General features: G+C 34.5%; 2 protein-coding genes across 5 annotated transcripts in view; both read right to left on the bottom strand.

Moving 5' to 3' along the window:
- LOC125652616 (uncharacterized) overlaps positions 1-8,844 on the bottom strand; it is a 23,935-nt gene extending 15,091 nt beyond the window's left edge. The window contains exons 1-2 of one of the 4 annotated variants that reach the window (XM_056166530.1): positions 8,244-8,844; positions 6,121-6,278 (exon numbers count right to left, since the gene is read on the bottom strand). In XM_056166530.1, the coding sequence (XP_056022505.1) occupies positions 6,121-6,242 (122 nt within the window). In that variant the 5' untranslated portion in view covers positions 6,243-6,278; positions 8,244-8,844. Of the gene's footprint in view, positions 1-1,771; positions 1,923-6,120; positions 6,279-8,243 lie in introns of those variants that run through there. The other 3 variants (XM_048881947.2, XM_048881948.2, XM_056166531.1) reach the window with 3 other exon arrangements.
- Positions 8,845-10,116: 1,272 nt separating this feature from the next.
- LOC125651526 (adenylate cyclase type 10-like) overlaps positions 10,117-23,096 on the bottom strand; it is a 63,866-nt gene continuing 50,886 nt past the window's right edge. The window contains exons 21-32 of the mRNA XM_048880162.2: positions 20,742-20,862; positions 19,964-20,159; positions 19,700-19,807; positions 19,376-19,539; positions 18,101-18,248; positions 17,891-17,973; positions 17,672-17,790; positions 13,482-13,578; positions 13,044-13,159; positions 11,276-11,396; positions 10,875-11,070; positions 10,117-10,753 (exon numbers count right to left, since the gene is read on the bottom strand). Of these exons, the coding sequence (XP_048736119.2) occupies positions 10,388-10,753; positions 10,875-11,070; positions 11,276-11,396; positions 13,044-13,159; positions 13,482-13,578; positions 17,672-17,790; positions 17,891-17,973; positions 18,101-18,248; positions 19,376-19,539; positions 19,700-19,807; positions 19,964-20,159; positions 20,742-20,862 (1,835 nt within the window). The 3' untranslated portion in view covers positions 10,117-10,387. The remainder of the gene's footprint in view (positions 10,754-10,874; positions 11,071-11,275; positions 11,397-13,043; positions 13,160-13,481; positions 13,579-17,671; positions 17,791-17,890; positions 17,974-18,100; positions 18,249-19,375; positions 19,540-19,699; positions 19,808-19,963; positions 20,160-20,741; positions 20,863-23,096) is intronic.

Genomic DNA, 23,096 nt, shown 5'->3' with positions numbered 1-23,096 from the left:
CTAAAGTACAGGAAATCGGAAATGATATGGAAATGGGAGATATAGGAGCAATGAGGGGATTTGAATTAACCTTAAGTTGTTGGAAGATTACTAGGAATGAATTCCGTTTTTATTACTTAATACGGTATAACTTTTTTTCTGCGCCGGTCATGAGGAAATGTTAGACAGGAATCCTCCCAGTTCACAACTAATATGCCATATTGAATGAGATAGATTTATATCCAAAATATTGAGTGAGATAGATTTATATCCAAAATATTGAGCGAGATAGATTTATATCCAAAATATTGAGTGAAATAGATTTATATCCAAAATATTGAGTGAGATAGATTTATATCCAAAATATTGAGCGAGATAGATTTATATCCAAAATATTGAGTGAGATAGATTTATATCCAAAACATTGAGTGAGATAGATTTATATCCAAAATATTGAATGAGATAGATTTATATCCAAAATATTGAATGAGATAGATTTATATCCAAAACATTGAATGAGATAGATTTATATCCAAAATATTGAATGAGATAGATTTATATCCAAAATATTGAATAAGAGATTTACCGGTATATCCAAAATATTGAGCGAGATAGATTTATATCCAAAATATTGAGCAAGAGAGATTTATATAAAAAATTGGCTGAGGACATTTTTGTGAATCTTTTTCGTTGATCTCGAATTCAAACGAACAAACATTAACGATCTGATTCGCTTAAGAAAGAACTCTCATACATTTCTGCCGAAGATGAAATCGAAATTGCTAAAGCACACATTTGGCCGAAACCACCGTAAATATATCCATTTTTCTTCAAATCAAAACAGATCTAACATGAAAATACGTAAATCAATTTCACATCTTTTATGAAAGCGATATCATACTCGATTCCTTATACAGTATAGGTATTTGCTTTTCTCCAAAGCATTTTCATATCATGACAGAAAACCAACTTCTGTGGAATAATTCTTTATCTGGAAGGCAATATCATTGTTTCTCGAATAATTACTCCTAGCTTCAATGAGAGAGAGAGGAGAGAGAGAGAGAGAGAAAGAGGAGAGAGAGAGAGAAGAGAGAGGGGGAGAGAGAGAAAAAACTTTTCCGAATTGTATTAATGAAATGGAATCATTACTGATATACTACTTCATTAAAAGCTTTTCATAATACATATTATATCAAAGATTTCTTTCGACATATTAAACTGGTTTACTGTTCAAGGGTTCATATCTCACCGTCGGATACTAGGAAATAAAGGATGGAATTTATTAACCTCGTATCAAGTGGACATTAAGCTAATTAAGATTATTCATGCTAATATCAAACGTGACGCAATTTGCGCAAGCAAAATAGTACAGTTATTTCATTACGGAATAAATGTCTACGATCTTCTTGTGTGAGAAATGATGGAAGCATGTAGAACTTATCTCGTGTTTCCATTATTTTTAATTTCCCCAACAATACAATCTATCTATTTATTCCATATATTTAGTTATTTAACTTTTTCTTGAATAATTGATTTTGTCAAGAAATAAAATGTATTGAAATAGCAGAAGTTCCCCTATATAGACAAGATCTTGGAAAATGTAAAAGTTTTCGAATTAAAAAAAGACTGTTGTCATAGAATGCATTGATAATTAGATAAACCGCACTAAAACAAAGTTACTTTCGTATCATTATTTTTGATAGATTTCCTCTTTATTTGACGCTGTTTATCAAATTACAGTTGTACCTGAAAAATATGCAAGTTCTTTTTTTCCTTATAATTCAAAACTTACGTAATTCATCAAAATACGACTCCTTAAATCCGTTAAGTTACAAACTTACGTAATTCATCAAAATACGACTCCTTAAATCCGTTAAGTTACAAATCCAATAGGACCTCTCACTCTACCAGTATTAAGGACTATGACAGAAAGCCAGTTTGCCGCAAGCACTTACAATCTGTAGCCGAAGTCAAGCCTCGCGCGTCAATATTCGAGCGTGCAAACACTTGGAGAAACGAATTCTTTGCAAAACTGCATTTTCAAGCACTGTCTTTGGAGAGGGGTTATATTTTCATCTTCCAAGAGGAAAAGAAAGTTTAATGGCAACACAAAACGTACTTAAAAAAAGTTTCAACACCCGTTGAAGTTTTAGTTTCCCATTCACAAATCTTAATAATTACATTTATTTGTGGAGTTTTCTTTAAAATCCTTGTATTCTAAGCAAGCAATGTGGCATGGAAAAAAAGATGGAGACACGATACCAAATCACATGGATATATCATTATCTGCTAACTATAAATGTAAACGCACAGTGTCAGATACACACGGAAAACCAGTTATGACAGGTGCCTTGTTGGTTAATCAGAAAATACATGTATATTTCTGTTATTCAGAAATGTGTATATTTCATGTGTACATCATTAGAGATTGAATATCACACAATATAATGTCTCTGCTTGAGCCGATATTAAATGTGCTATTTCATACTTCCCTGGCATATAATATAAATAGTTCATAAAACAAAAATCAATATACATGCAGATTAATGAATTCTACTGTGTGATCATCCGATTCACCGTGTTCAATCTTGACAGTATTTTTTTTCCACAGAACATCCATTTTAGAAAGCTTTAGAGTATACACAAGACACCAAACCTGAAGCAATATATATATATATATATATATATATATATATATATATATATATATATATATATATAAATATATTTTAAAAAAACCCAACTCAACAGTTTTATTTGCAATTGGTATTCCTTCCAGAATGTTTCATTCACACCGAGACGTCACCAGCTGTAGGTAAATATTCAGACATATATATCCATGGCGCACTCGGTTGAGATTCGGCTCGGCTGAATGTTTGGACTGATGCCTTCACCGAATCTCGGAGCAGTCCTTCATAATTCATGTCTGGAAATTTACTTTCAGCTTCGGCCAGTGTTAGCAATTAATGTACACATAGGTGACACTGCTGTTCGCTTCAAATAAAAAAAATTGACTATCAAACTGACTCTCTATCACTTTTAATTTTGTATTGCTTACCGTCTTGGTATAAAAATCCCAAAATGAAAATAGGCACTAAATTTTCCGTTCAAATGAAGGCTTCCATGGCACAGTATTTTATCTCCTGGAATTGAAGAGTTCCTATAGTCTGCTTTATCTAGTTACTGATACATTGTATCTCTACATACCTACTTGCATTTCGCTAATTTAAAAAACAAACTATAAGAAGTCTTCAATTTTGGGAGAAAAAATATTGCGCTGTAGAAGTCTTCATTTGAACGGATAATAAGTGATGGTTTATTTTATGGAATCTACATACTTAGACGGTAAGTAATACAGCATTAATAGTGATACAGATTTGGTTTAATAGTCAGCTAACTGATTTGAAGCGAACAGCAGTGTCAACTAAGTGCACATTAATTGCTAGAACTGGTCGAAGCTGAAAGTAAATTTCCAGACATGAATTATGAAGGATTGCTCCGAGATTTGGTGAAGGCGTCAGTCCAAATATTCAGCCGAACCGAATCTCAACCGAGATTAGGCGCACAGGGCCGTAGCAGTGAGGGCTCTTTATCATGCCAACACCTGCAGCGACATGGGACCTCGGTTTTTAAGGCATCATCCGAAAGACCCGGGATACTCAATTCTGAATGTCAAGTATTTGGCGAAGAAGAAGTCGCTACCTATCTTACTTCCTTAGGTTTGACCGCCATGGTAAGAAAGTGATTCGAACACACGACTTTACATAAAGCGAGCGCTCTAGATAACCACTAAGTCACTGTACATCAAGACGACAAATTAATGGTTGGTTGATTGTATATTGTTTAACGTTCCTATCGAGAATTTTTCACACATATGAAGACATCACCATTGCCGGTGAAGGGCTGCAAATTCTAGGCCTATGCTCAGCGCTTACGGCCTTTGAGCAGGGATGGATCTTTATCGTGCCACACCTGCCTCGGTCTTTGCGGTCTAATCCAAAAGACCACCTCATTTAGTCCACCTCTTACGACAAACAAGGGATACCGAGGACTTATTCTAACCCGGATCCCCACAAATTAATGGTAGTTGTTTGAATTTTCAATGTTAATAAATATTCTGCTTATATGAAGGGTGAAGATAACGAACAGTGATTAATCTCAAAACTCCTATAGGCAATACAATATATATATATATATATAGAATTACCGAAAGTTAAGTTGTAGATACAATAGTACTTATTAGCTTTGTTGCTGACTGTTTACAGAAATCTGTCGAGTTGTTAAAATGAAAGTCCATAAAAAGTGAGGCGAAGCTCACTTGTAAACAGTCAGTAACAAATCTATTATGTGTTTTGTTTTGTAAATGACCAATATGTTCAATGTGTAAATATGTATTAGAAGGAAATACAATTTTTAAAAAAGACGTTGCGGACATCATGTTTCCGTTTGCAATTCGACGTCCAGAGGTTTTGCCTAGGACTAGAATGACGTTCTGTCATTGGATAAAACACATCACGTGATTACTATCTAAATTTAGACTGCAACATGAACATCTATCATATTATACTTCTTGGCCCTCAACAAAACAAAACACTTGTTACAGTGTAGATTAATTACTGACTGTGTACAGAAATTTGTCGGGTTGCTGGCTTCGTCCCGCCTTCTTTGGACTTTAACAACCCGACAAATGTCTGCAGGGAGTAAATAACAACCGTAACAAGTCTATTAATTTTGTCAAATACTCACACAATTTTGAAATGTTACAAATAAAAAAATTCTATGAAATTCTTAATCAAAATAACTCAGTTTCAGCTGGCAAAACAACATGGAGTGAGCTTTTGCAGGGCCGTAAATTTACCTTCAATTTGGAGGAGGCAGGAAATTAGGCGGGGGTCTGGGGGCCGCCCAGACGCTGAGCACATTTTGTGCACACTGAACACGTTTCGTGCAAAATCCTTGATTCTAGGGCCTTCTAAGATGTTACTTGACTAACTCATTCTAAAAGAAAGATTTGGAATGCTTTTTAAGGGAGGTATCATGTTCTTAGTTATTGGAAACAACATAAATTCTAATGAACTTTAAATTTTAATTTTTTTTGGCTCAAAAGTTGGAGGAGGCAGCTGCCTCCTCCGCCTCCATGTAATTTACGACCCTGTTTTGGATGTAGATGATAGGGAATGGAAAATAATCCTCAAGACTGTAAACTTCATTGATTTCAGTACAGAATTATCAACACAATTTTAGCTACAAGATCATTCTTATTCATATCAAATAGACTCTAAATATTGCAATTTTTGCCACTCTGAGGAAACAGTAGAACATCTTTTATGGAACTAAATGGGGCGGTCCTTCGGATGAGACCACAGCAGGTGTGGCACGATAAAGATCCCTCCCTGCTCAAAGGCCGTAAGCGCTGAGTATAGGCCTAAATTTTGCAGTCCTTTACCGGCAATGGTGAGCTCTCCATATGAGTGAAAGATTCTCGAGAGGGACGTTAAACAATATACAATCAATCCTTCCACCAGAAAAGAAAACCCCCATGATATATTGTAGATTCGCAGAGCGCCATTGTCTTTATAGTACATGTAACCTCTAAAGGCAATGAATGCACGGTATGTTATATCTAACATTTTGTAAACCTTCACAGTGCGGTATAGTATATCATATTTCACAATTTCTAAACTTTCACAGTGCAGTGTGTTATATCTAACATTTTGTAAACATTCACAGTGCGGTGCAGTATACTTAACATTTTGTAAACATTCACAGTGCTGTGCAGTATATTTAACATTTTGTAAACATTCACAGTGCGATATGTTATATCTAACATTGTGTAAACCTTCACAGTGCGGTGCAGTATATCTAACATTTTGTAAACCTTCACTGTGCGGTGCAGTATATCTAACATTTTGTAAACCTTTACTGTGCGATGTTATATCTAACATTTTGTAAACCTTCACAGTGCTATGCAGTATATCTAACATTTTGTAAACTTCACAGTGCGGTGCAGTGTATACTGCACTGGTCATGTGCCTATTTCAGAAAATTGAGATTTGTAGGTCCGTATATGGGTGCCTTTAAATTAACTACATCCTCATCGACATCAGAAGACACTATTGTTGTAGTTTCACGAATGTATACCGACAGCTTCCGATTGCGAATAAGCGAAGACAAAGGAACAAAAGTGCAAAGATTGGGATGGCGAGAGTGCTTGGTGGAAAAAGTGATGCAGGTGTCGCCTTCGCGTTTCGATTCTTCGCCATTTTCACCCCGTCGCTTCTTTGCCTTCGCTCCTCCTCCTTAAAACGAAAAGGGCGATTTGGTCTGATCAGGACACCAGGTTCAGAAATTGTAAAAGGGTATGAAATAGCATTATATATGAATTTGGGATATATAGTTTACAGTTTTCGATATATTTTTGAATTGAGAAGCCAACTACACAATGAGTAGACAGTGAACTCACTGAACTGGTACTTTTACTTTCCTCTGTCGATTAGAACTTTAGATATTTCATATTATAACATTCTCTGATTGATATACCAACTTGACTAATCACTAATTATTGTAAATGTAATTACAGCGCATACATATAATGATTATAGGTAATGAATTGATATAAAAAGCTTTCAGAAAAATTAAACGTGGAAGGATGAATGTTTTCATTTGCTATATCACTATCACTTGGTCGTTTTCATTTGATTTAACGCGAAGTCTGAACTTAATGTTCAAACATAAATGCCTTTGTACTTCTTGCTGTACTAATAACACAAATAATAATGATCATTGTTATAATTAGTGTTATCATTGTTATTTATCATTACAAATACATGATCAATAAGATAATGTTGAAGTAATGCACTTTGTACTTAACATTTAATCCCCAAACCCATCTAGGCACGCATGCCTCTTAAATAACCCGTATGTTAGGAGCAGCCCTGATCAAAATCTAAATCTTCGTTGGCACGATTTTTGTAGATATCGAGCCGAGCGTATTAATATAGTTTGAAAACTTTTGATAACTGCTCACAAAGCATAAACATCGAATGATTAAAAAAACCGAATTGCTTCTGAGCTGCCGGGATCATTATGTATAAATGATATTACAATCAAAGTAATTTGTTATCAAGTCATTTATGCGTTCTACTTTGCCTTTTAAATCCATTAACAAGGACCCCGGTTCCATCAACATGGGAAATACTATTATGGTTTAGTTCCGATGTTAAACTTTACAGATTTCCATCTCTCTTTGAAAATTGGCTTTTTGCTCTGCCTTTTCGGCAAGATAAGTTTGAAAATGTCGTGCGCACTTGCAGGGAAAGGCTGAAATTCATGCCTGTGGAAATTTAACATGCCTCTAAACCTTCGAGTTAAAAAGCCGAGCTTTGTGTTGATTTCAGAGACCCGGTATCTGCAATATTTATGAGACTTATATCGAAGGGATTGCTTTGCCAAGTGGTATCGATTGAAATTCAATTCTTTAGTGTCTTAATGCATTAAGTATTCTAACCCAAAGAGAATTGCACTCAATTTGTGCGGTCCAAGGGTTAAACGGATGCTAAGTTTTTTCTCAGGAATTGCTGACAATATAAATCTATAGTTCAGCTATCATTTAGTCAGCTAAGGTAAATTTCAAGTCAATATTGATAATAGCACGATATAACGTATCAATGCATTTCTTAAGAGTGGGTTTCATTACAACAGATCAAGAAGAGTAGAGAACTACGTGAAGTGATACTCTGGGTACTGATTGAACTTATGATTTTTTGCTCGAAAAAAAAAACCAAAAAAAAAAAAAAAAAACCACCAAAAAAACCAAAAAAAAAACAAACAAACAAACAAACAAACACCCCACGAAGAACGAGGATTTGTAAATCTGTGGGTTTTTTCTTTTTGTTTGTTTTACACGCAAGAGAATCATTTCCACATGAAAGTTCCTTTGAGTCGTTGAATACATTTAATTGCTATATTTACTCAATATATATATTCTACTACAATAACTAATAATACTGTCACTCTTCCTATTTGTGTCCAACCCATACTGATGTAGTATTATATGATAAAATATGTTCAAAGTCAAATGAAATTTTGTTCATAAAATCAAGTATGGAAATAAATTTAAGACCAATCATTACATTACCCAGAATCACTATGCTTCGTTTTGTTTAGAACTACATGTACAAAATGTATATGAAACAACATTGCGAGAGGACCTCTATTTCCACATCTTCCGAGTCACAAGTTAAACACGCGGCAATAAAACTTACCTAGTTATTTCCTTATAAATCCAATCCCGAGATGGATCATTCGAAGCTTTAGTCTGTCACTCAAAGATATGGGGAGACGTCCAAGTCTGTCTTATCTATCATTCCAAGTCCTAGTGGTCGATAATTTAATCTCACTATACCGCATTTGACACATCACAAGATCAGGCACTTTGAATCTTAATATTGTTTACTTATCAGTAAAACAGAACAATAAGACAAAATTAAGAATTCGCATTAAAGTACACTTTGTTTATAGTGTTTTGATCACTCAGGGAATCGTTAGGCCCTACAGGGCGGTAATTTTCAAAAAAACACCAGACTTTCCCATAATTCTAGGAATATGAATGTAAGAATTAAAGTATATCAAATACAAAAAGAAATTGAATGACAAGTTGATCTGTCTGTGATATACACTTTCTCTGTAGAGATCGATTATGCCAATTTCTAAATTCATAGCTTCATGACCAATAACATTACGCGTCGGACGTCTTCTTCTGTAATCTACAAAAATGAATACGTTTGACTAGCCACTTTGTGTGAACAGTAGTGAGAACGATCACGCCGACACTCAGAGGAAACCCGCTATTTTCAACCAATCCCTCGTGACCCCTGTCACTGTCTCCGATCCCGCGCTGTCGTTTTAAAATATATCCTAAATCTACATAATTAAACTTTTCTAATCATCTATGTTCAACCGCAATGTTTACAGATTACACAGCAGATGGTCTTACATGGAGAGGAAGAGTTGCAAGAATGTATAGCACAAAGTAGATTTTGTCCAAGTACACAATGACTGGTAGCATTGATGGTTCAGACATTGCTAAGTACACAATGACTGGTAACATTGTTGGTTCAGACATGGCTAAGTACACAATGACTGGTAACATTGATGGTTCAGACATAGCCAAGTACAATTGATGGTTCAGACATGGGTAAGTACATCATGACTGCTAGCATTGATGGTTCAGACATGACTAAGTACACCATGACTGGTAGCATTGATGGTCAAGTACACAATGACTGGTAGCATTGATGGTTCAGCCATGCATTCTTGTACATGTAGTTTATTATCTATTGATTTTTAATGAAAATACTTCAAAGATTTGCTGTGCGGATTTAACAATCTTTAAAGGTACTTAAGTACATGTACATATAATTCATATTTCAATTTTTTGTTTCTAATCTAACATAGTTAAAGAGTCTATAATGGCGATATATAATAACTCGTGTTTAGTTGGGTTAACTTTGGCATAGACATATACATTAATTTATTGATTGTGCTCTTAAACTCAAATATCTTATGTATTTAACAACTTTTGTTTTAACTATGTGTTCCTCTGTGATATAATCTTGTATTTATACTGTATATATGCCTATTCCTAAATAAATGAACTAAACATAACAATGGCGTCGGTAAGATTTGAAATTGAGTTGATCGACTGTATACATAATAAGGACCAATCAATCTAACGTCACTATGCTAGATCATGTGTAAAGCACTAAAGGGTAGTTATATATATATATATATATATATATATATATATATATATATATACATATATATATATATATATAAATAAAAGGGCGTTGTATACTAATAAGACAGTCACGTGGTCAGTACTCGGCGCATTTTGGAAAGAAAGTGTGCAAAAAGACAGACTGTATTTTGAAACTATTATCATTTATATCTCTACAACCGTAGGTTTTGTATGCATATTTAATAGAGTTTTTGTTTCATTTTATTCATAGAATACCGTAGCATTTATATCTTTATCCAAATCTAATATAAAGATTGGAGCATATGAGAAACACCGTAGCATTTATATCTTTATCCAAATCTAATATAAAGATTGGAGCATATGAGAAATTAAACGATCGAGTAACATAATTTTATTTAAAATATTTATTTCGTCATGTATGGTACAATGTATGTAAATTAAATCATTGTATCTAGAATTGTATTTTAATATTTGGTTTTATCTTTTTGAATACATCCATTTGTACATGTATTCACATGTTGGAGCAGATGCATGTGTGTATTCTTTGTAAATGGTTTACTAAAGATAAAAATCAATTTCTGATTTACTTGTGGAATAGGACTAAACGGTTTTTGTACATAGTATTTGTTTCAACGTCCAAAACAATCATTTCTGACTAAATGTCGTTTTAGAATATTGCAGGGATGGCTGTTCTTTGTTGTTTGTTTGAGGTATAATTGGCCAATTGTAAATGGGAGACTCCTTAATGCATGATTTCGAGTTTCCTTGGGAGGTAGAATCAGGCCACTGGTCAGGTGTGTCCATCCTTTTGAACCACATCCATCGATGTCTCTTGACCCATGTTAATTCCAGTATGTTGCCGTGCTTCGTTGCAATCTTCACTGCAGTCATGAGGTGCCACTTTGTCTTAAAGTAAGACTGCTTTAGAATACTCAGGTACGCCTTCAGGTGATGAAATCGGGGCAACATCGATGGAATTTTCCGGCAACCTTTGTCAAGTTTCTTTAAATCCTGAAATCAATGTATTTTGTTTTTACATTACCAATTCTTGATGACTAGCAGTGTATTGGTCTATTTTAAATAAATAAAAAACAAGACTTGAAATAGAGATAAAACTGAAGTGTGAGCTTACCATTTCAATTTTTCCGTTTAATGCGTTTAGAGCTTTTTGGGACTTGGTAAGTTTACTTGTGTTAAGGTAGAGCAACATGGCTTCCAGTTTCCGAGACAACGCGTAAAGAGATAGGAACGACACGATGTTTGTGTTGAGAACCTCCGAGTAATCCAACCAGATCTGTGCAGAATCCCACTGACCTTTCCGACAAAACCTAAGCAGGGCAATAAAAATCGCGGTAAAATCACACATAAAGCAATATACAAATGTAGCGTTTCATCAAACATTTCTTACTTAATTCTTGTTTCTTTGTGAAAATAAAAGCTTTGCATTTGTTATAGATTTATGTAACAATAATAAATATTTCCCCCACAAATTATATAAACTTCAGTTGTTAATTTGAATGTGTTTTCACCCACCACACGGCGATATTCATTGCGAGGTAGAGCCGAGCGACATTTTCATTACTGACGGCGTCACAGGACCGCAGGTAATGAGTAGCGAAGTCGAGACAGCACTGGAAAGACTGCAGCGGATAATCTAATTCAAAAGAATAAGACAGAAAAGAAACGAAATTAGCTGCATCTACTGTCCTCCCTACAGTCGACTGAACTGTTTCTCTCCTTTTTGCTTTTTGGAAAATATCCAAAAAAGGCACTTAGTGCGATACATTCATAGATGATCCCAGAGGCAATGCAAAAATGCACATATTTCCCTCGATATAAGAGATACAGAATGAACGAATTTTCATTTCAAATGCGATATTGGCTCCGTTTTTCATTTTCACTCATTCACGTTTCTACTTATCTATTCAGTACACACAAATGTTCTGAACGCAATTTATTGTCATTTTACAGCTGATTATAAAAAGTAGTGTTGAAAAAAGGATGTGATTCCCATTTACTGCAGAATGAATAGAATATTGTTATCACCATAACTTCCAGAATTATTTTGATTGAATACAAAAGCGTGCCCTCTCTATTGATAAGACAAGTCATTTTTGCTTGTTTATTGGAGTACATTGTTCAAATTTATTAATAAATTCACAAAATGATACCTAATTTTTCTAAATTGCTTGTGATACTTTCCACATAAAATTAATATATGTATCAGCTCAACATATCAATACGAAAAAAGAATGAGAAAAGTAAAAACTAACAATGGCATTGATGTGTGAAATACCATGCTCATTTTTTCTCGATCGAGGTAGTTCAGTAGTTCAAGCTCGTTTTATATGAGAGAGGAATTGATGTAAACGTGCATATGCACTTGTGTTCCAATCTCAACAATTTAAATTAATATATCTAATCATGAAATAAATACAGTGTAAAAACCGGGAGGCCCTGGTTCGATTTCCGACTCTATCATAACGTTTAGATCACAGGGGCTAAGCCCGTTTTTGGGCCCGAACTCTGTGATACCACACATATAGATATATAAATGGTATCACAGAATTCGGGCCCAAAACGGGCTAAGCCCCTGTGGTTTAGATAGGTAGTGAATGCTCCTTCGCCGTACACCCGGCATCAGTGGGGGTCACGTGTCACAATAGGAGTTGGCACAATAAAGAACCCTCACTGCTATGTAAGTGTAAGCGTCATGCAGAGATCAAAATATGTGACACTTCGCTTAAAGCTGGTGATGTATATACAAAAAACTTTTAGAATACGATGTAAAACAACGAACAAGCAAACAAAACACCCCACCCTCCTATAATAACGGTAGTATCATGATTAATATATCAGTATGAAGTCAAATTTTAAATCAACGCAGTTGGAATTCGTCAATTTGACAGAAAAAAGTGTCATTTCAATGCAAACATGTTTTCAACAATTCATATTTCTTTTCAGTTTTATTATTTCCAATTAAACCCAGATTTGTTGGGTTTTTTATGTGTTCACGTAAAAATCTTCGAATAGGGGATCAAATTACACGGCTTTACACAAAATATGACCAAATAAAAAGGAATACAAAAAATGTGTTTCAGTCATATCTATGACATCATAATTCATATGTTAATTGCATGATCTTCAAAGTTAGCATGTCTGACTATGAAAAAGTAACAATTTCGTCATTTATTTAAATATCTGAAGGAAAATCTTTATTTTTTCTATACCTGTATAGGGCTGATAAACAAAAAAGGAAATTTACTGTAAACATGTTACTGATATTTGTGTTGATCACTACCTCCATTTAGTATTCCCTCCACACAGAACGTGTAGTACCAGACACGCTGAATCCTACCATCAGAACGGCAGACAGGAGACTGTAGTCTCTGTAGAAACTCACAAAATTGATCGTTTCTGAAAAGAGAAAAAACCCGCAAAATGTCGATGTAACACGAGAACATGACGCAATGTAGTTCTCCTAAAACTCAGTGAAAGTACCTTCTCAATAGCGCAATGGATTTGTAACACAGATTTAACATGTGTAAGATTGCTAAATCAAATACAAGACGACAGAAATCAAGTAAATATGTTTACGATGAAATCTAACCTATTTCTCCCGGAAATAATAAGTGTCATTTGTAGGCAATACCATCTGGGCTGTATTATATTACAGAAATAATGGAATCGTTACTTTTAGACATAGAGAGAGCATCTGATAAGAAAACATAATGTTTACCTTCGGGTTAGAAACAGACAGGAAGCCAGTACAGGAGATACCGCTAACCCAGAGTCCTGGTGGTTTAGCTTGTCAAAGATCTCATATGCCCCCGTACCTAAGTATGAATTATACAGACAATCAATATTACGCAACAATTTATTTTTGTTTATAGTAACCCTTATGTTCTTCTCATTGTAAAGGCCGGTTTACACGATGTCAGAAGTAAACCGAGGTAATGTTAGTTGCATGCAACACTTTTCGTGACACACGAGTTTTTGTTTTGTTCTGTTCTAGTTGAAGTTGAGTTGCATGCGATTCCTTTCAACAGTAACCAATCAGAACTTAGAATCAAAGGACATATGTAGAATATGCAGGTCATTTCTACAACGTGTTTTTTCTCCCAACTAGTAAACAAAGTAATAAAGAGAAAAGAAATAGTTATGAACAAAGAACAAACAGATAATTTTATGGAACTCTTCGAGCAAGAAGATGCTTAGCAATATATGAACACACACGATTGCTGCAATATTTTGGGCTTATCTTAGTAAACCATTTGGGTTGTTGTTGTTGTTTTGTTTTGTTGTTGTTTTGCAATGAAGGTGGGAAAATGTGTTTTTAAAATTGGAAGGAAAATAAAAGAATTGCACGCCATTAGTTGTAGCATGCGAACAGAGAGTTGCATGTAATAATAAAGTGCACCGCCACGGCACATGATACGCCCGTCACATATTGTTAACATGAACATATCACCATGAAGAGATAGGTATGCATGGAACCAAATGTCAACCTTCCTTTAAGAATCTTACCCACTTTATGGCCTCATGTGACATTGCTTCAAATATTGATAATGTAAGCTTAATGATTTTTAAAAGGATATAAAAACATTTTCCCAAATGGTTTCAATGAAATGATTAAAGTGCAAGATAGCCCTTTATCCAAGCAAACAACTTACAATAAGTGGGAGTACTCAAAAAGGTTGATTTATTCAACATATCAAAAAATACATATATCAGTATCTGCCTTTGTCAAATCTTCAAGTATAAAAGTAAAATATGCATGGTCATGTCAATATAAATAAATATAGATTAAAAACGGTTATTTCAAATACTGGTGCATCTCCTATGGTGTAGTTATTAATTAGAAAAAAAATAATACATCATATATTTCTCAACTGGTTGTGTTAGACTTGAGAAATGCACATCTGCAGCTTTGCTCATTGTATTTTAAGGAATGAAGAACAATGCACAGCGTAATAAAACATCAAACATTAGTCATTATGTTTATTCTTAGACTGTAAAACTGTCATCTTAGTGAGACATGACAATCTGCACCTTGTTGTTGAGATATAAAATAAAAATATATTTTACAATATCATATTAATTCTTAAACTTTATACCAAATTAACTTTCAAAGTAATGGCTACCAAGTAGAACTGTTCTAAAATTTGACAGATCAATTAGAAGGCCAGATTCCTCTGCCCAATTCCTGATTGCAAGAGATATAGATAGCACCTCCTTGATCAGATTGCTGTAACAGAAATCTTCTAAACTCATTAATTAATCTGTAATTTGACAGAATGCAATTTTTCTGTTAGCAAAATGCCTCCTGAATTGCTTGATAATTACACCCATGGGACAAGGGAAATTTCTCTTGTTACTGACACAAAAGAAATAATTTGTTTGTTATATACTGCTGTATAGTACAGTGTATATAATGAAGAATGTGTAGTTTCTTGAATTAACATTTTTTAATATGGTTATTGCAATACTATTTCATCTGTTCAGATTTACACAAATGCCCAATCTGCAGCTTTGTTCATTGTATATCTTTTTTCTGAACAATGCCACAGCCATAACAAAACATCAAAATACTAATCATTAAAATAGGCCTTTATACATATTGCAACCATTTGTTGTCTTAGTGAGAAATGATACTCTGCATACAGGTTGCTGAGGAAAAAAAATTAAAAATTATATAGTACAATGTCAAATTAATTTTGAAAATAAAGACTAACCACAACAAACAAATTCACTTTCACAAATAATTTCTGGTATATCTGCAATTAAGAGGCTAAGATCTCTCTGCCCAATTCCCTAGAGATAAAGATAACACCTGCTTGATCATGTTGATCAGAGATGCTCTACACAAAACTCATTAATTAGTCTTGTCAAAATGCCCTTTGCATGCTACTCCCATGGGACAAGTGGAATTTCTCATGTTATTGTTAGAAACAAAGGAAACATTACATAGGCTAAAAAAAAGCTGTACAGTATATCATAAAAAAAATGTGTTTTCTTGATGTAACATTTTTGAATGAGGTTTTCTACAAAACTCTTATATGAGTAGGGATTGTACCAATTATAACATACTTTTTTCAAAAAATCACTTCAACTAAATGTCACAGTGACCTTAAAGTACAGTGCGACACACCTTCTACCTAAGATGCATAAGATGACCAAGTTTCATGATTCTAGATCAAATAGTTTTCAAGTTATGAGCCGGACAGGGTTTTACCATATTTGGCCATATCTTCTTAATTAAAAGTCACAGCGACCTGGTTTTAATGTGCGACACACCTTCTACCCAAGATGTATCAACTGACAAAGTTTGATTATTCTAGGCCTTATAATATTTAAGTTATGAGCCGGACACGAAAAAGCTAACAGACGGACGGACAGACGGACAGACAGACAGACGGACGGACATGAAGGCCATAACATAATACGGCCCGTCTTAAGACGGGCGTATAAAAAGCCCATGAGAGTAATGGCAGGCAATATTAGTTGCATCGTGTATATCGGTTTCAGGGGCGGATCCAGAAACTGCAATTAGGGAGAGCACAACTTTTTGAGGCAAGGACCCTGGTGGGGGCCCAGGGGGCGAAGCCCCCAAAAGCTCCTGAATTTTACAGATTTTCTAGGGCTAGAAATATGTCTCCTATTTTTACTATTTTCTGTCATTTTTGATAAGGTGAAATTAATAAAATGACGCAAATTTTAGGAGTTTTTGGAAAAAATGTAAGTTCTCCCAATAAAAGTAATTCAATAAATAAAAAGATTTTGTCATTTATTTCTCCGAGAGTGGGAAAAATTCTTGCTTATTCTATTGTTTACATTATTCTAATCAAGAGACCACGATTTACCTTAAATTTGAAAATTTTAGGGGGCTGTGCCCCCTTTAATCCGCCACTGGGTTTTAAGATATTTAAGGAAATGGTTAAGAAGACATCTAACATAATACAGTAGCTTGCATCTCGCACGTATCTACACATGTTTACATTTTCAATGTTTTTGCCTTTCCTATCTTTTTCAATTGTAATGGTAGCCATTTCCTCATGACTGCACGCATGCGCGTATGAATCTTGTTAAATACAGTATGTCTATTCTAAAGGTTGCGAATACCGTCAGCAATGAAAGTAAATTGTAAATGCAAGACATAAACTTCATTTTTGAAAATATGAGGGTATGAACTGCAACGCTTAACGCGCTTTATGAAGTATGGAGTCGTGAAGAGTCACAGTTCATACAATCATGCATTTCAAAAAAGAAATTATATATGGAAGACATGATCCGAAGACTACGAAGATATTGTCAATGGGGAACTCCAGCATATTTTTATTTCAACTTCAGAGTACTTGTGTATGTTATCAGAGTGGTGTTTAACAAATTAATTTTTTGGATGACCGATCACTAGATAGGAATATTTCCTTTATCCATTTTTGTTAGCAACTGTCTATGATGTAAAAAAGTCTAGTCTTTAATTCATCGTGAAGAATGGTCATGTAAAGTGCTGAAAAGTCATACGTTTTGATGTTGATTTGAGAAAAGTTTTGATACAATTCATTCATTTGTACCCATTCATAACTATTATTTAGCTCAGGTTAGCATAATACATATAGTGTGCATTTTAATCTGTGGGCTATGTAATTTTATTGTCTGTCTGTCAGCAACCTTAATGTTCGTAATAAATTTTGATCTAAACAAGATATATTTCGTAATTGCATCCTCGGTGGTTCCCCATGGTATTTAAGCCATAAGCGCAAATACCAAGGGAACTGACGATGCATAACTGGACAATTAAAAGTCAAGATTATAAATACACAAGTAGGGAAGGTTATATTTGTCATTTACCATAATGGACTGTTTCTTTTTTAACCTTCTGAACAAAACTAGGGAACAAAACACTAAGGACTTAATAAAACAACCTACTTGAAGAAAGAGCTTCACAGAGGTCTCCTGCGTTAAGGTAGTTAATGGCCATATCTGTATACATGTTGGCTAACATAACCAGATCATTGTGTGAGAGCTCGTCATGTCTGGACACACAGCTGTAAAACATTTGTGATGTAACATGAAATGAAAACATCTATTCAAATATTAACAGCATTTTTTCTGGAGATATGATACTTCGTCTGATTCTAAACAAACCTCTCAAAAAGTTGAGTTTCCAATTTTCTTTTTGTGCTTTCTATCTTACATACTTTGATTGCAGCTGCATATGATTCCACAACCTGAAACATTATAGTGTTGAGAATGTTAACCCTAACACCACCAGGGATTTTATGTATGCTAGTATATGGTATCTTTAGAATTGTCAATAATTGAACCAATATATTTTGTGTCTGTTCAGCAACACACCTGGTGCAAATAGCAGGTTCGTCCTGTAACTTTTATCATCTGTTGAAGGATACTAAGATGTACTAGGTTTTCCTTTCCACTTTCTCTATAGAACCAGAGCAGATCTGACAAGCAGTATCCTTGTTCCAACGTTTTGTCAGTGGCATGCCTACAAAACAGATCTATCTGCTGATTTTTATAATGGGAGTCCTTGTTCAGCAGATCTGGACTTGCTGTTCAATGACGAAAAGGGGCCACGGATTTAAAAGGAAATTTTATTTGGCTTACAGACATACTACTGATTAAAGGTGCTAACAATGAAATATTCGTAGAATACAATACTCGCAGAATCATCCAAAAATAATTTAATCTTAAACTCTAAACAATTGGCATTGATTCAACAAATTCACACGATATGATAATAAATGCATTTTTATGTCCTCCATTTATCTTTTGATTTCCCAATATTGCATATAACTCCAAAACTTATTATTTCCAGTTCCATCTTAGACCTGTAGCTTTGTTAATTTTTACCTTAGAAAACAACATCAGTTTGGATGAAAAATGTCATTTATTAATGACGAACGTAATAAACTACTACAAATCAACTACATTACTAATAAGGAGATCCCCGACAAACATAATCCGACTTACTGAGCAAATGCTATGACAGACAGTGGAATCTCCCTAGAACTTAAGAGAAACAATATACATAAGAATGTAAATGTATGAAAACATGTTAAAGCACATTTAAAAAATTCGGAGATCACCGGGTAACAATATCTAAATTCATAAATTGTAAGATGTTTTAAAGATTTTTCCAGGAAAAAACTGAAGTCCTTACTATAACCCTATGTTGGCACGAGATGGGGTGCAAGAATATGGTTGAACAAGTGTAAACAGGTGGTTGCTATCGATTCCACAAGTTGTATTTTTGGTATCTTTGAGACTATTGATTTGACCGTACTTGGTTCGGCGTGTGAGCAACTTAAAGCAGACGACACCAGCACATACTATAGTTGTAAGACTTCTTTTTCATTTTACGTGATGCGTCATTCGTAAATCCCGTGTGATTTTTGAATTCATAGTGGAAGTTTTTAAGGATGGATAGATACAAATCCCACACACCCTGTTCATGGAAAACACTCTCGGCCTCCTTAGCTATTGCAGCAATCCTAAAAATGATGTTGCCCTATATATTGTTTTGCAAATCATTTGTATTTGTGTATTTTAATTCTATTCGTTTTTTCTCGCCACGTGAGTAAAATTTAATTTGAATTAGTGATAATGACTCACCTTCTTTCTACTGTAAATTTTCTAAGCGTCTTTAAGTGGACCATACATCTTATAGTGGACAACCAGATCATGAGGTTTGTGGATGGTTGGTGGATTCCCAGTAGTTCTCCCGCGCGACGAAACCATCTCTGGGCCGTCTCCAAGTCGCCAGAGTAATAGGCAACCTATGAATGTAGATATGGGTCTTCATAAGATATCATTGGTGGTATATGCTTTGTGAATATGTCTCCACAGAGCAGGTGATGTATGATTCTTCTATTTTAACAACAGACCACAGGATCGGCAATGTGAAAGACAATGAAATAATTATTAAATGTTTATTACCTTCCCGCGAATTCTGGAAATTTTCGACAATCGGAAAACATCGAACGTAAAGTCTTTGTCATCAATGCTTTGCAATAACTCCTCCACCGTTTGTAGTATCTCTTTACACTATGAGGCAAATAAAACATAAAAGACTCATTGTATTTCTATTATTCTTCAATTGATTTTGTTAGTTTTATCACGATCCAAAACTTTTGATAGGGTAAACTTCATGTTTGCCATCTTATACTGGCATCAGATATAGATAATGATTTTTGGAAATACTTTTAGTGTGTCCTTCAGTAGTATGGCTGCCACTGCGTGTTCGAGTAGCACGTCCACTACGTATTTTGAGTCTTTTGCAAGGCGCATGTGCCGTTCCATATCCGTATATATAGGGATCAATCTCTTCAAAAATTCAGCAACCTGCTGATGACCGCCGTCTAACTGGCAAACAGCATTTATCAATGGTTCTAAGTCGCTGCACGATGAAGACAGTACCGTGTCAATGGAGTATTTATTGTGTTGATATGACATGGAAACAGGAAAGATTAATTTTTGTAATGGATTTAGCTAGTTTTATTGTTCACAAAGGAATTCTTCGGCTGAGAACAGTGAACGGAGAATGAATCGTGATCAAACGCTACTGGCAGGTTATGATATTAATCAAAAGGACTTGAATGAAATATATAATTGCATTGTATGAAATTCACAAATAGATGAATAAATGTTATATTAGGAGGCTGGTTTAGGGCAAGTGGAAGATATTTATTTTTTTAAAAAGAGTCGTTCCTACGGAGTAATATTCATCACCCACAATATAAAATTCGTTCCTACGAAATAAAATTTGTTTTATGAAACCTGCCCTAAACCAGCCACCGTAGTTATCTGCACTTTAGTGTTGATGACATTAATACATGTAGGTAGTTGTCATTAATTAATTAGAATCACATACACTTCTAGACATATCTTTCAAGGATTCACCCTTTCTCAATTCTATGTTAAGGTAGCAATGGTAAATATATACAGTTACATCTCTAATTATCGATAGAAGTGGTCTTACGTTCTTGAAATATGTACAGCCCCTCTTCTGCTCAGCTTAGACAAGTTTTCAAATTCATCGTCCACAATGTTAACGTCAGACACTTTATTGGACCTTCTGGAAATCACGGAGGCCCTCTGAACTGAGAAAAGGTGAAAGGTCGGTTAGTTTGGAAACCATGGAGGCCTTCTTAACTGAGAAAAACGTGAAAGGTTGGTTAGTTTCAGATAATCAAAACACGTAAACCAAAACTTTGTATTGAAATAATAATGGTGATGATTTTTTGTAAGAAAGCCACAAGCGCAACCACATTATCATATTAGAAACTGTGTATAGTTAGAACACAACACACAACAATGCTACACTACTATGCATTCCGAGAGAAAGTAGATAAAAAGGAAATGAAAGGAGTATTTACATTTCAAGAATACAGAACCAGTGAAGAAGATTAATACAACTGTAGAAGTATAAAACATGAAGAAGAAACTGGTGTTGCTATAATTCAACCCTTGACAAAAAAAGGAACCCTATCTTGTAAAAGTGTTTCAGAATTAGATATCATTTATTTCTATAAGAGTTCTTATATACAACTGTAGAAGTATAAAACATGAAGAAGAAACTGGTGTTGCTATAATTCAACCCTTGACAAAAACAAGGAACCCTATCATGTAAAAGTGTTTCAGAATTAGATATCATTTATTTCTATAAGAGTTCTTATAAATACCTGCTACAAAAAACCTTCAGGGCTAGAGGAGGATGTACACTAAAAAAAAAAGTTAATGCCCTCTTGGTGATTGAAGATAGCAAAGTCTTATTTCTTTCATATACTTCTAATCTAATAGTTGTAAATAAATGAATTGAAAATATAAAGTGACATAACATTTACAAGTTGGAAAAAGTTTATTGTATTGGGTAAACATTCACTGTCCAGTATAGCTTCGTCCACCTCTTCCATGCTTGGAAAAGACAACATTCACTGCGTTTTATGTTAAAACGTTCATATCAGATACAGCCCGTCTTCTTCCTTTCCAAACATTGAACATGTATTGTTAAACTAAAAACAAAATCCTTCATCTAATCAATCCCCACCCCCCCCCCCCCCCCCGTTTGCTATAAATTCTCTGATTAAAAGTGTTGTCAGGTTGAGCTCCGTTTCCTAACGAACTGAAAATAAAATCTTCTAACGTAAGATTCTCTTCCAAAAATATACTTGAAGATTTGGAGTACAATATATCAATGCAATGTTATGGGCGTGACTACGACAGATGCACAAAAGCATGGTCTTGTCAAACATGTCTTTCTTTACTTAGATGTGTTCATAATCATAGTACATGCATGTAAGATGTTGATATCTACATGTATATGATTTTACAATATGTACTGTGTTTAATCCTTACCATAATCATAGTACATGCATGTAAGATGTTGATATCTATATGATTTTACAATGTGTACTGTGTTTAATCCTTACCATACAGGCAACACATTTTGCATTAAGAGTTACATCAAATAAAACAAGTTATCCGTAATATAAATTTTACATTTGGGGTTCATTTTTTTTTTTATATCAAGGGTTTCAACACGGTAACCATGAGCTTGTTACCGATATTATTTTGCATATTAGAGAAACATTAGACAAGGTCAGAGAAAATGTTACACGAGAACAGTGTGTGACGAGTAGAGAGAATAACTAGTTTACCTTAACATGTTTACCTTTCAATGTAGAGGTCCAATGGGATGCCGAGGTAATATTCTAATGGAGTTCATCTTAATTACATATACATTAGGTAAATTGTATATTGATTGAATATCCAAAGTTACATATATGAAAGGTGAAGATAACGAACAGTGATCAATCTCATAATTTCTATAAGCAATACAAAATAGAGAGTTCGACAAAAACGGACCCCTGGATATACCAGAGGTGGGATCAGTTGCCTAGGAGGAGTAAGCATCCCCTGTCGACAGGTCACACCCGCCGTGAGCAGTAAAGGTAAACGGAGTTATCCGTAGTCAAAATCAATGTGTCAAGAACAGCTTAACAATCGGTATGAAACAAGATAAGACAGCATTTGACTCGATGATAGATGGTATTGGCAAACTAAATTGTTATAACGACCATAGAATTTGCGAAATACTGACTTTAAACGAGATTGTTGAAACCCCTGCATCATCAACTACTGTGTCAGTAGCCCACCTCGATTAAAAAACTGATCATACGCAGAAAAAGCTCTTGCGTATCGAATTAGTTAAGATATATAAACACCGTATGCAGGTGATAATGGAATATTGCTGCATAGATATGGGAAGTTGACGATGGAGAAGCTGAAATTATCCCCTTTATCATAAAGTTGAGCTGTTAGTTTGCCGTTAATA

This window comes from Ostrea edulis, chromosome 5 (genome assembly GCF_947568905.1).
Source record: "Ostrea edulis chromosome 5, xbOstEdul1.1, whole genome shotgun sequence".
Lineage (NCBI taxonomy): Eukaryota > Metazoa > Mollusca > Bivalvia > Ostreida > Ostreidae > Ostrea > Ostrea edulis.
This window is presented reverse-complemented; position numbering and strand designations above follow the sequence as displayed.